This window comes from Balaenoptera borealis (assembly GCF_965194805.1).
Source record: "Balaenoptera borealis genome assembly, chromosome: 4".
Classification (NCBI taxonomy): Eukaryota; Metazoa; Chordata; class Mammalia; order Artiodactyla; family Balaenopteridae; genus Balaenoptera; species Balaenoptera borealis.
The window spans coordinates 2,024,700-2,040,528 of NC_138861.1; the positions used below are offsets into that span (position 1 = coordinate 2,024,700).

The 15,829-nt window shown below is 40.9% G+C and overlaps 1 protein-coding gene and 1 long non-coding RNA gene across 9 annotated transcripts in view; both read left to right on the plus strand.

Annotated features, from left to right (window-relative positions):
• Nucleotides 1–1,308: 1,308 nt before the first annotated feature.
• The window catches only part of GRIA2 (glutamate ionotropic receptor AMPA type subunit 2), a 164,530-nt gene continuing 150,009 nt past the window's right edge, over nt 1,309–15,829 (plus strand). For 4 of the 8 annotated variants that reach the window (XM_082391325.1, XM_082391326.1, XM_082391327.1 and 1 more), the window contains exons 1-2: nt 1,309–1,756; nt 2,303–2,443. In XM_082391325.1, coding sequence (XP_082247451.1) covers nt 1,669–1,756; nt 2,303–2,443 — 229 coding nt within the window. In that variant the 5' untranslated portion in view covers nt 1,309–1,668. The remainder of the gene's footprint in view (nt 1,757–2,302; nt 2,444–15,829) is intronic. The other 4 variants (XM_082391328.1, XM_082391329.1, XM_082391330.1 and 1 more) reach the window with 3 other exon arrangements.
• Nucleotides 7,130–15,292, plus strand: LOC309628376. The gene is made up of 2 exons (XR_014244466.1): nt 7,130–7,670; nt 7,736–15,292. It is a non-coding gene; the product is annotated as an uncharacterized lncRNA (long non-coding RNA).

A 15,829-nucleotide genomic window follows, 5' to 3' on the forward strand; every position in this document is an offset into this window, starting at 1 on the left:
CGTGGGCTCCGATCTCCTGCCTTCTGGACACAGTCACTTGTACTCAGTCGTCCTTGACTGCTTTGTTTAAACCGCAAAAGCCATAGACGGAGTGAGGAATTTCTGCCACAGCAGGTCCCAGGCATGAGTTTGGCAGGCAGTGTGAGGCCCGTAGGTTCCCACGGGGAAGTCCAGGCTTCCATCCTGCCCACCAACCCCCTCCCCGCAAACTTTTAATCCCTAGCCTCATCTTTCTTCTCCAGTGGCCTCCAGTTCGCGGGTTCAAAGGGGTGAGAGCTTAGTTTACTTTCTTTGGTTGGTGATATTTTCAAAACTCACGACCAAAACGCGATGGAGCAGCCTGTTTCTAACTCAGTCTCTGGGAAAGCGTGTGCAGCTCAGCGGCCTCGCAAGACTTGCTTTTAATTGCTTTATCCTACGAAGCTTTCCTTGAAACGGAGTCTTCTGCTTTCAAGCTGTGTAAAGACAGACTTCTAAGAAGCCAAGATTACACATGTCTGTACGACGGGGCGGGGGGTGGGGGGGGGAAGGGGAGGAAGTCCGCAGTGAAAGCGGCGAGAGGGACCCGCACGCAGCAGGCTGGGCACAGTGTGAAGATGGGGTTTCCACGCAAAGTATTTCACAGGTTCAGTCTTGATCTTCTCCGGTGCGGCTTTGGCCTTCAGAGATAGACCTCGGGGTTCTCCCTGGACCCCGGCTACCTCCCCTTTAGCTAAAGTTGACCGTTTTGGACCCCCTCCTCGTGGGTGTTTTGTGCGCTCGCTCGCTTTCCTGGCGGATCAGGGGCGGCGGGGGGCAGCGCTCCTCTATTGCTAGGTGGGCTGTACAGGCGCTGGCAGATAAAATCGGAATTGCTTGTATCGTACGGCAGCAGGGCCTGGCGAGAGAACGCTTCGCCGCCAGCAGCACGGAGCCACTCGGCTTCGCACGGCAGCCGGAAACGGGCTTGGCCGCGTTCGCTCCGGGCTGGAGCAGCTCCCGGCGCCGCAGCTGCCGCGGCGGCACAAAGGTAGCGCCGCGCCGCGCGGGCGGGAGCGGGGGCGCTGTCCGCGGTGCTGAAAGCCGAGCGCCGGTGGGCGCGACAGCTCGCGAGACCCGAGGTCTCGCCCGGGGGCCGCGGCGGCCCGGCTCCGAGCCGCGCTCCCAGCTCCGAGCGCGCGACGCCGGGGCGCGCGGGGCGCGCAGGGGGAGGAGCGCCCCGGCCGGCCGCCCGCCCCCCGCGACTCGCGCACGCGCACGCGCGCCGGGCCCGTCTCTGGGACTCGCGTGCGTGCGTGCGTCTGTGTGTGTGTGTGCGTGTGTGTGTGCGCGCGCGCGTGTGAGAGCGGGGAGGGGGAGAAGCGCGCGAGGGTGCGTGTGTGAGTGCATGGGCGCGTGCTGAGTGTGCCGAGGCGCTGGGACCACAGCGGCAGCCTGCTGGAAGCTGCATCCAGCCAGTCTCGGGGCTTCGCGAGCGGGGACCGGGCGCAGGGCGGCAGCCATCCGCAGGACCTGGGAGACAGGGCTTCCTCTGCCGCCACTTCGGGGTTCTGGCAGCTCGGTGCTACATCGCTGTCTCAAAATGCAGAGGATCTAATTTGCCGAGGAGAACGGCCAAAGAAGGAAGAGGAGGAAAAGGGGGGGAAAAAAAAGAAAGCGTATTTTGTGGATGCTCTACTTTTCTTGGAAATGCAAAAGATTATGCATATATCTGTCCTCCTTTCTCCTGTTTTGTGGGGACTGATTTTTGGTGTCTCTTCTAACAGCATACAGATAGGTAGGTACCCTTTGTGCTCTGCTTTTGAATTGTGCATAATTTGGTGGTAATCTTTGTTCACGGTGGACAAATTAATTCATGTCATGTAGACTTATGTCATACCTTGACTGCATTCCAGGTTTAAACTGCCTGGAATATATATGTTTTTCTTAGGATGAGGCAAAGGCAGAAGGCTATGCCTCTGGTACAAGAGACGGAAAGGGCTTCTCATGAACGACCCCCAGATTTTTATTCCTTCTGCCGTCACAGCATCTTCCCGTTTGTTCGGCTTCTCTAGGGGTCTGAAGGCTCAGCTTGTGATCACTAGGAAGGGAGGACGTTTCTGGCCACCCACCTTGCCCTCGGGCCCCCCTGTGCCTTGACCCTCGGCCTAGGGTGCTGCCGGCCCCCGCGCACGCGCACGCGCACCGGCGCCCGGGTCCGTGGATGTGCTTACTCGGCCTGCTAGTGTGCACGAGGGGCTGCGGGCCGTCGGGCGCTAGCGGGCTCCCCTGTTTTCCGCCGGGCGCTGACACTGTCCTCCCGCTTGGTGTTTGTTCTTTGCAGGGGGGCTGTTTCCCAGGGGCGCCGATCAGGAATACAGTGCATTTCGGGTAGGGATGGTTCAGTTCTCCACTTCGGAGTTCAGACTGACACCCCACATCGACAATTTGGAGGTAGCCAACAGCTTCGCAGTCACCAATGCTTGTGAGTAAGGAATATTCATGCCCTTTCGGGGGGCCGCACGCGGAGAGCGGGCTGGTGTGTGTGTGTGTGTGAGAGTGTGTGTGTTCCTGCGTGTCCGTGTCGGGGCGCAGTGACTGCACGCGCGCGTGCGTGTGGCAGCGTCGGGGGAAGGTGTCGGCGATCGCGGGGACCCCCGCTGGCTGGGGCCTGGGGGGCGGTGAAGAGCCGGCGAAAGGCGGCGGAGAGTGGAGTGTGCGCCCTGGGGCTCGGGTGGGGTGGGTGTCGGAGGTGAGGGGGCGTCCTTGGGTGCGGGGCTCCCGGCGTAGCTGGAGTCTTCGAGGCGAGCCCTCCACCCCTGCGCCCCGCGGGCACGCGGTGCCTCGGGGCGCGCCGTCGGGCTGCTGGGTAGACGCCACGGCCCCGGGCTGGAATCCGCCGGCGCCGCTCGGGGTCCCCGTGCGGACCCCGTGAGCCTGTATGCTCCCCCGAGACGGGACACGTTGTCACAGAGGCCCCGCAGTGCGCTCGGCACCCGAGGCCCCCCGAGGGGCGCGGCGCGGCTGACGCAGGCCGGGGATCGCGGCCCCGGGGCGCCGCGGGCCCTCGCCGGCCGGGGCGCTTGTTCGCAGGTCGCGGGGCTCCCGCCGAGGCAGCGGGAGGAGGAGGACCCGAAAGCGGCGCGATGCGCCGAGTTCGGAAGCTGGCGAAGCCGCCGACCAGCCATTTTAGCCTCCGCAGCCGTCCTGCTATTCCCGGCGCGGCGCGCGGTGTCCGGGGACCGGCCGCGGAGCTCCGTCCAGGCCTCAGGGTGTGGGACCCAAGCCATTAAGTCCCCGCGCGGTTCCGTGGGAGGGCCGGCGGGCCCGGGTCCAGGCGCGGCCGCCCCGGACCCCCTGCCCTCTGCCAGCGGCTGGCATCCTTTCCTGCCGGCTGGGTGGCGGCGACTCTTTCCGGACTTGACGCCCTCAGTGTTCATTGCACAGTTGACAGTTCCGCGGGGGGACTTGCAGATGGCCCCCCCCTCCCACGCTGGCTACCTGCAGAGGAGCCAGCGGGACATGACCGCAGAGGAAGCCCGGCCGCGGCGTCCCCACGGTAGACAGGCAGCTGGTGGCCGTCCCGCCGCTCCGTGATAAGCCTTCATCGTAGAGCCCAGGGGTTAGCTTGACTGTAGTGTCCGAAACAGCCTCCGCTAGGTTTGGAGCTCCCATCCACCGAATGAATGAAGGAACGAAACCACTGGCTTTGACCCATAGAGCAGGGGTCGTCATCATGGTCGTGCTATGCTTGGAAGTCAACTGTTCATGAAAACCTGTTTAAGAAGGTTTCAGTGTTGTGTGTTTTCTTCACATGTTGGTTCTAAGTGAGAAAAGGAAGTGGGCATGGTGGGGCGGAGAGAGAGAGAGAGAGGCTTAAGTGGATTTGCAGTTTAAAAAAAAACTCCATAGAAGAATATAATAATATATATCTTGGAAAATGTATATGTATATATATGTATGTATACAAAGAAACCGGCTGTAGTTTAATTTTTGAAGGCTTTTACGCTTGACCTGTTTACCTATCAAGTAAATTATTTTATAATTATTCATTTTATTTGATATCAGGTTTCCGGTTTTTTTTTTTTTCCTGGATTGTGAGTTTGACACACAATGGTGCTAAGTATCTGACTGTATGTAATTGTATACTAGTGTGAAAATGCTGTGGAAAGTAATGAACCTAAGGCAAGATGATTATTGGAAGGATCTAGATTTTTTAAACAAGGTGAAAAGAATTTGAAAATGGTCGATGACAGAGAAGTTCACTCATTGGTGAAAATCATGCCAGGGCCTGGCTGAGAGCACAGGAGATAGGTCTCCTGAAAGCAATGAATATGTCTTCATTGCAAATGCTGAATGACTGTGCTGGGCCTTGGTAAAGACTAAAAATAATGGTTAGGTAAGCTTAGGTGACTAGTTTAGGTCCTCAGTCTCAATATTTTTGGATAGATTTATTTAATATAAATTTTATTGAAATGAGATATGCAGGCAGAAACTGTACATATATTAAACACATATATAAATCCATACATTTCCACAGAATGAGTACATCCATGTAATAAGAGATAGATTTCATTTAAAAAAAAAAACCACACAATTTAATTCGCTTGACCACAGTTCTGAGAAAATGTGAAAATCAGCTCTTCATTTTGCACAGATTTTTTTGTTGTTGTTTTTCTTAGAAAATGGAGCTAAAGTAAAAAGTTACATGTCTCCAGGTCCCAAATTTTCTCCTCCATGGGTTATTCTAGGACACTAAAACAGATTATGGTGAGGAACCGAATGCATTTTCAAGTTTCCGACCCGGGAATTCAGAGCCATGTTCTCTGCAACTCCCGTGTTATAAGTAGTCTTACTGATTGCTGAGCAGAACTAGTTGAGGCCCTGGTACAGAAGAGAGACTCATTGAATAGAATTTTCTGGAGCTGACATTAACTCGTCGACCAGGCACTCAATTTCTTCATTCCTTTGGGAATTTTACAATCTAGACTTTGCAAAATGAAATGAAGTGTTTGTATCCTTTTTTTTTTTTCCCCCAAGAGCAATAGAAAATGTAAAATTAGTTTACCTCTTTTCAGAGAGAGAGAGAGAGAGAGATGCTTGTATAAACTACACTCACAAAGTTAGCAGTCAAGAAATGAATGGAGATCTCTAATATCAAATTTATTAAGATGAGTCTTGATCACTTAAATCGTGCTCAAGGCTTTTTGTTCTTAGCCTTTGTTTCCTTGTCTTCTCAGTCAAGGGGACTCCATGATTCTTTCCTATATGAAGTGGAAGCAGCAGTGTCAAATATGTTGCTAGAAACCCAACCGACTTTCTTCCATTTCCTCCAGAAATCTAAGGAATTCTGCTTCTTAACTCCAGTATTAAAATGTGTATCATCAATCAGTGTTCATAAAGTAGCTTGTCCTTCCTCCGAGTTAAACCATAAAAATCCCATAGGGTAAATTTAACCCTAAATGTAACGTATAAATTTAATATATTAAGAAAGCAGAGTTGTAAACCTTAATAGTATAATTTCAAAATAGAAAAGATACTAGTCTGCTAATTTAGTTGTATTCCTGAGATGGAGGGACTTCTTTGGAACTGCTGAGGCCGATGGGGCTTTCAGGGTCCAGCAGGATCCATGGAATGGGTTAAAGTTATGCAAACGAAATGAAGTCATTATATTCTGAACTGAGTAAGTGCCTGTGCAGGCTCTGAACTCCCTCCCACTCCCTCTTTCACAGTCACAGTGGGAATAATGGAAGGACCTACTTGTTCCCATTTGTTTCCATGGGTACCTGAGGAAATAAAGACAGATTTCCAATTGCTTACTTTCTCCTTTTATTTTCTCCTCCCTCCCCACTTCCTTTCCTCCTTCTTTCTTATTAGCTAGAGAGCCTACTAAGGTGAGTTTTTTTTTCTCCCTGAAGGTTGCTCAAACATAAGACTTCAATATGAGAAAATCCATGAAATCAGAAAAATAAATAAATTAGCATCTGATGTTCAACAGTTGAATCAATAATGGGCCTCAAGAATTCTTTCCTTCCTTCCTTCCCCTCTGCCCCCTTCAGTATCTGCTGAGTGTCTTCTAGATGTCAGAGAATAAATGAATGCTGTTCCTATAGTAATTCATTTTTTCCTAACCTTTCCCCTCAATGCTCTTTCAGATAGTTTTCAAATCCTTTTTGGCCTGGACGCCTTTCCTGTGCACTGTCTGCTGGGTCTTGTCTAAGAAGTTTAGTCTGAGGATGTGGAGATAGTCTAGTAGTTTTTCTACAAAAGCAATTTATTACAGTAACTCAACATTTTTGTGAAAATAATAAATGTGATATTGGCATATGTGTATACACCACATATTGTGTATAGGTTAACAAGATCAACAGCAGGTTTTAGGCGAATACTACATATGTTTGCATTCTAAAAAGTTTTAATAAAATTTAATGTACTATTTACTAAAACTTTGTTTTAGTAAATTTGTTTTATTTTAAACAAAATAAAACTGTCTAAAAGGGCTATGAATATGAGTATTTGATCACATAGAGCTTTGGAATTAAAAATATTAGATAGTAAATGTCCTCTTCAAAATCTTTCCTATTTTTTACTGAAAGACTTCGACAAATAGCTATTAAGCTATTTAAAATTAATTTAATAGTTTCATATTTCAATTTCATAACAATAAATTATGAAAATAATTAAATTTCAAGAAACAGCAGATAAAATCTACTTTTCCTCTAAGCCAGCAGATGGAGATGTTGGAGAAATACTGTTCTTTTGTAAAACTGCTGCGCACACTGCCTTTTAAAGCAACGTAAACCCATTCATTTAGAGAGATGGAAGAAATATGTGTAAATGGCATCTATTTTGGAAAAACTCACTTAAAATGATGTGTTTGAAAAATAACTCCGAATGCCTTTTTAAAAGAGTGCCTTCGATTTTATTTTTAAAATAGATTATCTTCAATCTTCTTGTGAATTTGATTTGGAAAGAAATTCAGGAACGTCATTGATTATAAATGCTCTTGGACAAGAGAGAATTCTAAAAGTATACTTTTTCCTTGGAGAAAGAATCAAGGCTTTTTAACCTTGACTCTTCAGATCTTACTTGTTTACTTATTTTATGGGAGTAGAGTTGATTTACAATGTCATGTTAGTTTCAGGTGTACAGCAAAGCGATTCAGATATATATATATATATATTAAGTTTTCCTTTATAGATTACTGCAAAATATTGAGTAGAGTTCCCTGTGCTATCCAGTAGGTCCTTCAGATATTATTTTAAGGTATATTTCTTATCATTTAATTTTAGTCATGAATTATTGAGATTGTGTATCTGTGTTCATCACATTAATTGGTGCTTGCTAAACCTTTATTACACTTTGCATGAATTTGTGTGTGTGTGTATGTATAGTTATATTATAATTATAGATTGTGAGTAATTATAGATTGGCTGGGCTATCATGTTTTGTCATTTTGTCGAGGTAATTACGAGAGCCTGGAGTTACCCACTTTAATGTATGCAAAAATTTCATAAAACCAGAATCAACTTGGATGCTCTTAAGTAATTATGAGAATTTGTGGTGTGAAGAAAACTGGGGACAAATGTACCAGAACACAATACCTTACAACCTGGGGTGTAAATCTTCGATTATAAGCAATTGGAAGTTACAAAGAATGAAGTAGCTCTTAATACGTGAGAATAATTAATTTATCATTGGATTTTTTGGAAGTTACAAAGAATGAAGTAGATTTTAATACGTGAGAATAATTAATTTATAATTGGATTTTTTGTAGTTAAGCTTTTTTACTCCATGTATATCACAAGAGAATTTCAAGAAAAGACATTATACCAAACAGAAATCAAAGAATGGCTTTGGTTGAAATATTCTATTTAGGATGTGAGAAACTGAGTATTTAAATAAAAATTACTGTATGAAGCTATAGAAGCTTCATAGTAACAGGGATTTATTCCTGTGCTATTCCTTTTTGAGGTCTCGCAGACTTCAACCTGCTGACTCAAGAGGTTTCCCTTTCATGTCAAGCCTTTAAAGTGATGGGGTCATTGCACCTTGACATTAGGACCATAAAATGCTGATTCATGCCAGAGCCCAGATACTCTCGGAATCTCTTCCAAAAACACTTACACTTTCAGACGTTCTGGAGTCCTGACAATGTTAAGGAAGGCTGTAGAGGACCAGTTGTTTCCTGGTTATTCCATCAGGTGTTGCCTTATGGTTGACTTTTCGAAGAGCGTGGGCTGTTTTCCCTCCTCTTCCTCTGTTCTCCTCCTTCTCCTCCCTTTTAAAAAAAGTCAGTGAAAGTGCTTAATCTGCAGAGCAGATGCTATTACAGGAAATAAACTTAAATTGAAATAGGTTTTTTTTTTTTAAGGTAAGCAGAGGATATACTCCACAGAGCTAAAATCTTGTATTAGATTTAAACGTTTTATTGGGATGTTAGTGGCCACTGGGTAAATTATATTTTTCTTCTTTAACTGAATTCTACTGAAGATTCCCCAGACGTGATTAAAATCCTAGCTCTTTTATTCCAGCAATTTTCATTCAAATTTTCTCAGGTTTTCTCTAATATTCTGAATAACTCATTGCCAAATGTCTTAAGTAACTATGCCTCGTCAATACAATAGGAAAATTAGTTGTTGAATTCAAGGTTACCCACGATTTTTTTTCGAATCTCAAAATCACCCATGATTTAAAAATTTTCTAAAACTAAAAGGTTTCTCAAAGCAGGTTTCACTAATTTGGGAGAAAAATGAATGTGATTCTTACAGAGGTGTCCATTAGTAGTCTAATACCTATTATTTTTGGTTACTATTCAGTTCAAAGTATTTTGTCATTTTTGATAATGTTAATTTATAGAATGAAGACATTTAAAAATTAACGTGGAGAATGAAAACATGCCTTTCTTAAAGGCAGGGTCATGCCACTGCTGGCTTTGTATCCGTCACGACTTTTTATCTATTACACAGACTGCATATAGCAGAATGTCTTGTTATAGAATTATACTTGTTAAAGTCAGAATTTTGCTCTTACGCTACTTTTGGATTTCAGAAGAAACAATTTATTTGGTAAAATCTGCCTCCGATCCTATTTAGATAGAGGTGTGATACATTTTTCATTTTCATCTACAACTTAGGTATGTTCAAAGTTATTATATTTATCCCTAAAGCTACATTGCTCTATGTTAAAATGCTTTGCTGAAATAAATGCTGTTGGGGTGATGCAGAAGCCGTGTTGCAGTGGTTAGAATACAGGGGTCCTTTCTCAGGGCCCTGAGGACTATGGGTGGGCCCGGCTTCCATTTTTGTTTTGGACTGTCCACAAAAAGTGACTGTTCATATACCTTGAATAGCCACAAAATTGTCTTATCTCCCCACAACCCCCCATCCCCAGGATATCATATACCACAGTTTTCTGTGAATTCTTTCATTTTTTATTTAAATTAAAAAGAAAAACTCCAATATTTATTTTATTTTATTTTTAATTAATTTTTACTGGAGTATAGTTGATTTACAGTGTTGTGTTAGTTTCTGCTGTACAACAAAGTGAATCAGTTATACATATACATGTATCCACTCTTTTTAAAATTCTTTTCCCATATAACTCATTACAGAGTATTGAGTAGAGTTCCCTGTGCTATACAGTAGATCCTTATTAGTTATCTGTTTCATATATAGTAGTGTGTATATGTCAATCCCAATCTCCCAATTTATTCCTCCCTACCCCCATTCCCCCTTGGTAACCATAGGAAAATTTTTACAAAGCACCGAATTACAAAAATATATATTTTTTAGAGATATTTGAGAATGAGAAATTTATAGACACAGTTTCTTACAGACCAGTTGCTTTAATATTTGCACTAATGGGTGTGATTCTTTTATATGCATGCCTTTTTTTTCTTTTTTGTATTGGCAGTTTATCCTTAGAATTTGTTTTCCAGTAATTTAGCTATTTTTATCCTGTTGATAGTTTGCTTCAGCAAAAATAAAATACAACTTGTAATTATAGTTTTATTTTTCATATGTTAATTAACATAATATTGCAAAAAATCATCCAAAATGCTCAGTACTAATGTGTACCTTAAGGTTAAAGACAGTTTTAAAATGTAGAACCTTGACAATTATAAGAGTCTTCAACTGAATAGAACAAGTAGGTTTGGGAGATAAGGGTTCATTATAGGAGGGGATTTATGAGGAGATAGTTTCTTAGATTGTTTTACTTTTCATCTCAACATTTCTTAAAGAAATGACATATACCCGTCACAGTTTTACTATTTAAATTGTTATTCAGAATTTTACTTTATAGTTTTAGTTATGTTAATATCTACATTTTTTCCTGATTTTATTTTAGTATGTACAATATGAGCACAAACTGAATTGAATTGAGAAATACCTGAATTCTAGTTTGTCTACAGGCCTCTGAACAGGGCATCATATTTCTACTGAGCTATTTACCCTTTGTGTAAAGTTAATTTCAAACTATAAATACTATGGTATTCACTTTATGCTGCTCTGATACTTGTACTCTGATCAAATTTCGGTACCTCAGAAGGTGTCCCTTCAATGCAAATATTTTTCATCTAATCTTTATAAAAACCCAGTGATACTGATTGAAATGACAGAAATATGTTTATATAAACTGAGTGTATCTATGCTTATTATGAAAACAGAGAAGTGTTACCTAATTCTTCATCGCTACAACATAATATGGCCTTGGTCAATCATTTCTAACTTCAGCATAAAATTAATTGAAGCTCATGTTATATAATTTCATATAAAAAAAGGTTTTCTCAACCCCTAAACCTTTTGCAGCTGATGCTAAGACTTTGCATTAAAATACTCTTTCAGAATTAGTATTCTACAATTTCCCTTGCATAAGTATTGGGTCCACTGCAGTAAGAATGTCAGCAATATGTGATTATGTATTTTTTTATTGTTTATGCAAGAATAAAAGGATAGAATGAGCATTTTGAAATAATTATTTTCACGCCAAAAGGAAAAAAAAATTCCTTTGTTGTAGATTGAAATTGCAAGATTTCTTAATGTGTCAGAAGGGGACCGTGGACAAACAGGAACAATTCCAAGAGGCAGTGTAACTTGGTGTACTAGGCAAAGGAGTTGGAATTTGGAACTGGGAATTTTTTCCTTTTCTCTCTCTTTCTGTTTAAGCTTCTCGTTGACCTGGTGTTTGCTTAGTTTGCATGTCTGCAGTCAGACTTCTACACTAACATTGAGCTACTATAAAACAGTGAATTCTTATCATAATATTACTTTTGATAGATAGAATTTGATAGATACTATTAACTACTTCCAGAGGGAGAAAAGAAAGAAAAGAAACGTTCTGGATCCCTCATAGGCAAAAACACCACTTTCAGGCAATTTATTTTTCTAGGCTGGTAAAAAAGTCGTTCTTGTTAATTATGAGGTAAAACATTGACCGAAAAGTTTCAGAAAACGTTGTAGCTAAAAATATGTAATGTGGAACATACTACTAGGGTTTGAATTTATGAGAGTCATAATAAACTTTACCTCCTGCTTGGGGTTCCTGAGATGTTTTAGCAACTCAACAACTGATAAATGCTAATAGGGCTTATCAGCAGAACACAGAAAAATTTGTCTTTTAGTTTTATCTGGTGGTGATTTATTCTCCTTTTTTTAACATCTAGATAATGGTCCTAACAATCCTAGATATATTTTAAAATATGTTAGCATGTCTTTCAAGAATATTTAACAAAAGTAATGATAATTCTTGAATGATATATAGGGTTTTTTGTCATTGAAGTTAGTCACGCAAAAAATTACTGAAGCGCAATTTGGGACTGAAACGCAGAACACAATGAGTAGTTTCAATCTGAAGAATAAAGATTGTAAGGTGTAGGGGGATCAGCTTAGTCCATATATTGGGGAGTATTGTCATCTACATTTTAGTGGCACTAATTTGGAACATTTTAAACATATTCCTCGAAGGTTCCGTGTAAGCTGTTTATTGTGAATTGCAGATATTGAAAAGGACTGCCTGTTTTCAATAATCCAGCTACCACAGAAGTAGCTCCTGGATTCTAGAATGGGAGGAGGACTTCCCTTAAAAAAGTCTCTCCTCCTCGCAAGAATTTGGCAAGGAAAGTTCTGGAAGTGCCGATCTCCAGCCGTGGTAGGGAAAGTGTGTGTCTGCTAGTTTTTCTAGAGAGATACACTTCAACTTAGGGCATGAGTTTCTTCTTTATTCGTATCTTATCTTGTGCTTGGGAGGAATTGAAAGATTTCAATCTCATTTTCAGTTTGTGTATGAAATGGAGATATTGAGCTTTGTAATTCCTGAGCACTTTCACAGTTTGTAGCTTTATTTGTTTTATCAGTTTTTAAGTTTTTACTAGTTTACAGTGTTATTATTTCCATCTGGAGAGGAAATTTTAGGAACAGAGGCAACAATTCAGAGGGAATATCAAGGAACAGTAGCGTTTCAGTTTTTTTTTTTATCTCTCAGAACACAGACAAGTCAAGAATTGTCATCTTAATGATAAATGCGCAAGCGTTTTGTCTACAAAAATAAAAGACGTTGATCCTTTGCAGTTTGCAGCCATGGTGTTCTGGGACACAGAAGAGCATTAGTTGAGTCTGAACTTGGAACGGAATTCTCGTCCTACTGTTAGATGTGTGACATCAAACAAGTTGTTTAGCGCAGCTAAGTCTCCGTTTCCACCTTTGTAAAAGGGAATCATACATTATAGGATTATTTTGAAGACGGAGAATAGGCGTAAAAGACTGTGTTTGTCACATCTAAGTGCATGGAAGTTAGTGGGCTTGTTATCACTTTGTGTTGAGATCTTTGGATGGTTTTGATAAGCACTTGTTGGGGACAGAGAAAAATGCATTTCTAGTTTCTTGCTGGAATCTTTTCCTGCTGTTTGTATACCAGGGCAGGACTGCTAGGTGACAAAGAAGAGACTAACAAAGCAAACCGCATAAGCCCCTTAAAGATATGTTTAGCACACTAAAATAGGAGAATGGCTTTTAAAACCCGAGATGCTGAAACTCAAGCAGTATCACCGTGTCGCATGTCACTTCCAGGAGGATGTTGAACAGTTTGGGCTCTTCATCCCCGGTGGGGCTTTCAAGCACATAATTAAGATAGCTACACACATTGTCTAACTGTGCACATTATAGACTCCTCATGGTTTAATTCACCTAATTAATTAAATTATATTTCTTTAAATGAAAAGCAGATGAGAGAACGCAAGCTTTAGAACCAGACAAATGTGGGTTTGAATATGATTAGGAGCTTTATGACACAAAGCGTGTGTTTTTCTCTTTTGTGGAATGAAGCTATTTCCTCATCATGCCTGATATTGTTATGGGGGGTTGAAATGAGAAAATAAGAGCCTTGATTAGTTTGTCACAAGTGACCCGAATATTCCCTTCTTCCCTGTACCCCAGCCTTTTACTGTGAACTAAACAGTGTGCTTGGAGAGGTGGAGGAAAATAAAATGGAAATTCTTGTCTTCAGAGAGCTTATATATTCGATAGCTTTATATTTATGCATAACTTTTGTCTTCTCAAAACACTTTCCTAGCTGTTTGGTCTTCACTGTAGCTCTGTACAGTTTATAGGATAAATGGAATTATTATTATACCCATTTCCAGGTGAGAAAACAAATTGGAGTTGTTCTAAGCAACTCTAAATTTGTGGAGGAACTTCTTTTAGAAAACACATCTTCTGCTTCCTGGGTCAGTTTTTTCACAGTGTCAGAGGGCAACGCAGCCAGTATATTAAAATGAGCAGATGTGGTTTGAAATTACGGCTCCAACATTTACCAGTTGTGAGACTTTGTATATATCAGTTAAACTTTCTAATCCTGTTTCTTCCTCTGTAAAATGGGGGCTATTATAATACCTGCCTCATGAGGAAATTGTCAGATTCAAATGATAATCACTGCCCCATATAATACAGTGACTGATGCTGCTAATTTCAGTGATTTCCAATCCCCCCGAGGGCATATTAATTATATACACTTAGCTCCATGCTTTTAGAGGCATGGAAGGGAAGTAGATAAGGAGATCTAACGTAGCTCTCTGTGTAATTTTTAAATTAGTAAGCTTCTTTAATACAACCATTTGAGCTAATACTGGAGACTAGGGTTTTATTGTTGTCATTTTTAGAATACTGGTGAATGTGCACATTTACCAAGAATTTTAATGTGTTCTTGATCCCAAAACAGATAAACAGTAAGAGCTAAAAATCATGCATGAGGTAAAAAATGCAGATTTGGGTTATCGTTAAGTGTGAATATGTAATACTGTTCAGTTATCCATTTCACCATCAGTACATTTGAGCAAATGGAAATGATGGTGTCATTGCCCATGACGAGGGTGACATTAGACACAGGACTGGCTCCTTATGGCTTCTTCCCTGTGGATCGGTCATCTGCCTCTTACTGCATCCAAATCCATCACAGGATTCGCTTCTTTCTTTACCTTTCTAAAATTTTAGTAGATACCTGTTTAATGCCAATCTTTTGGGTAATGTGTCAGGTGACAAAGAACAAGATAAGGTTTCTGTATTGGAAATTATTCATGGGTGCAGAATTATTTTTATGGCAAAAAGTAGAAGTAGTTAATCCAGGTCAGCTACATGATTTTCGTATTATTTTAGTACGTATAGTGTACCCATTGTTTCCAGATCATTTATAAATATTATCGTATACCTTGGAACTAGATTTGGATCAAAGTGTCTTAAGAGCAGAAATGGTAATTATAAAAATTATGAAGAAAATATAAAAGAGGTAGAAGCTGAAAACTCATTGCTTGTCTACTGACTTAGAATATATTGTTGGAAAATGGGGCAGCTAAATGATGAACTAGTGATATTAACAGTGATGTGAACTGAAGAACTTTTGTAAACAATTTTAATTTTTGAATCAGATTTGGAAATGATAATTTATATTTTATTTTGCAAGATTTTCCTTTTTTTTGGCTTCTCTGCCAAAAGTTCTTCAATTCAGTTTGAAATATCATAGACTGCAGAAATTGCTGGGTAGTTTTACCTAAATTAATTTGATGTTGACTAAATTATTTAATTATTATAAATACTATTCTAGTTTGTTACTGAAGAAGCAGGTTGCAAGTCTTACAATACTGTAATACGTTGTATAAAATATTAAAAATGTTGATGCATGTAGCTATTATGAGTAACCTAAGAGACACACCTGGCTAGTTCTCTTGTAATGTTAAAACAGGCTTTATATGATCTAAACGATTATAGTAACAGTTTGAAAATTTCAGGTGGCAAAATCTTGATTATCTGAAAAAAATTGAATCAGTTTTAACATGTAGAAGAAATATATAAAAGGATTAAAAATTTGTCAACAATAACATTTAGATATTGTGGGTGATTTAAAACCTAAAACATGCAAAAATTAGAATTTAGATTCTTAAGGATTGTGTTTTGAGGTTTAAACATTATGAAGAAAGTAACTCAGTCACGTGATAATTTTTAAACATTACAAAAGGGGATATAATAAATACTATCTTTGTCTTTTCTCCCCCAATTCCGCTTCTCTCACGTAATCACCATCAATGGTTTCCAGAAATACTAGTGTCATAAATACACTGTTCTTTCCGTATCTTGATAATTTGCTATATTAACATAAACTGGAGACCTCTTTTATCTGCACAGTTTCCTCCTTTGGAGTTCCTGCATGGTATTCTGTTGTTATTTAGCCTGTCTTTTGTTGATGACTGTTTCCATCTTTTCCTGACTATATTAATAATGTGTGCCAGTGGGTTTGCAGAATAGATTTCTATGAGTGGAATGACTGAGTCAAAGGATGTTTGCATTTAAAATTTTGCTACATATTCAAAAAAGGTATGCGATTT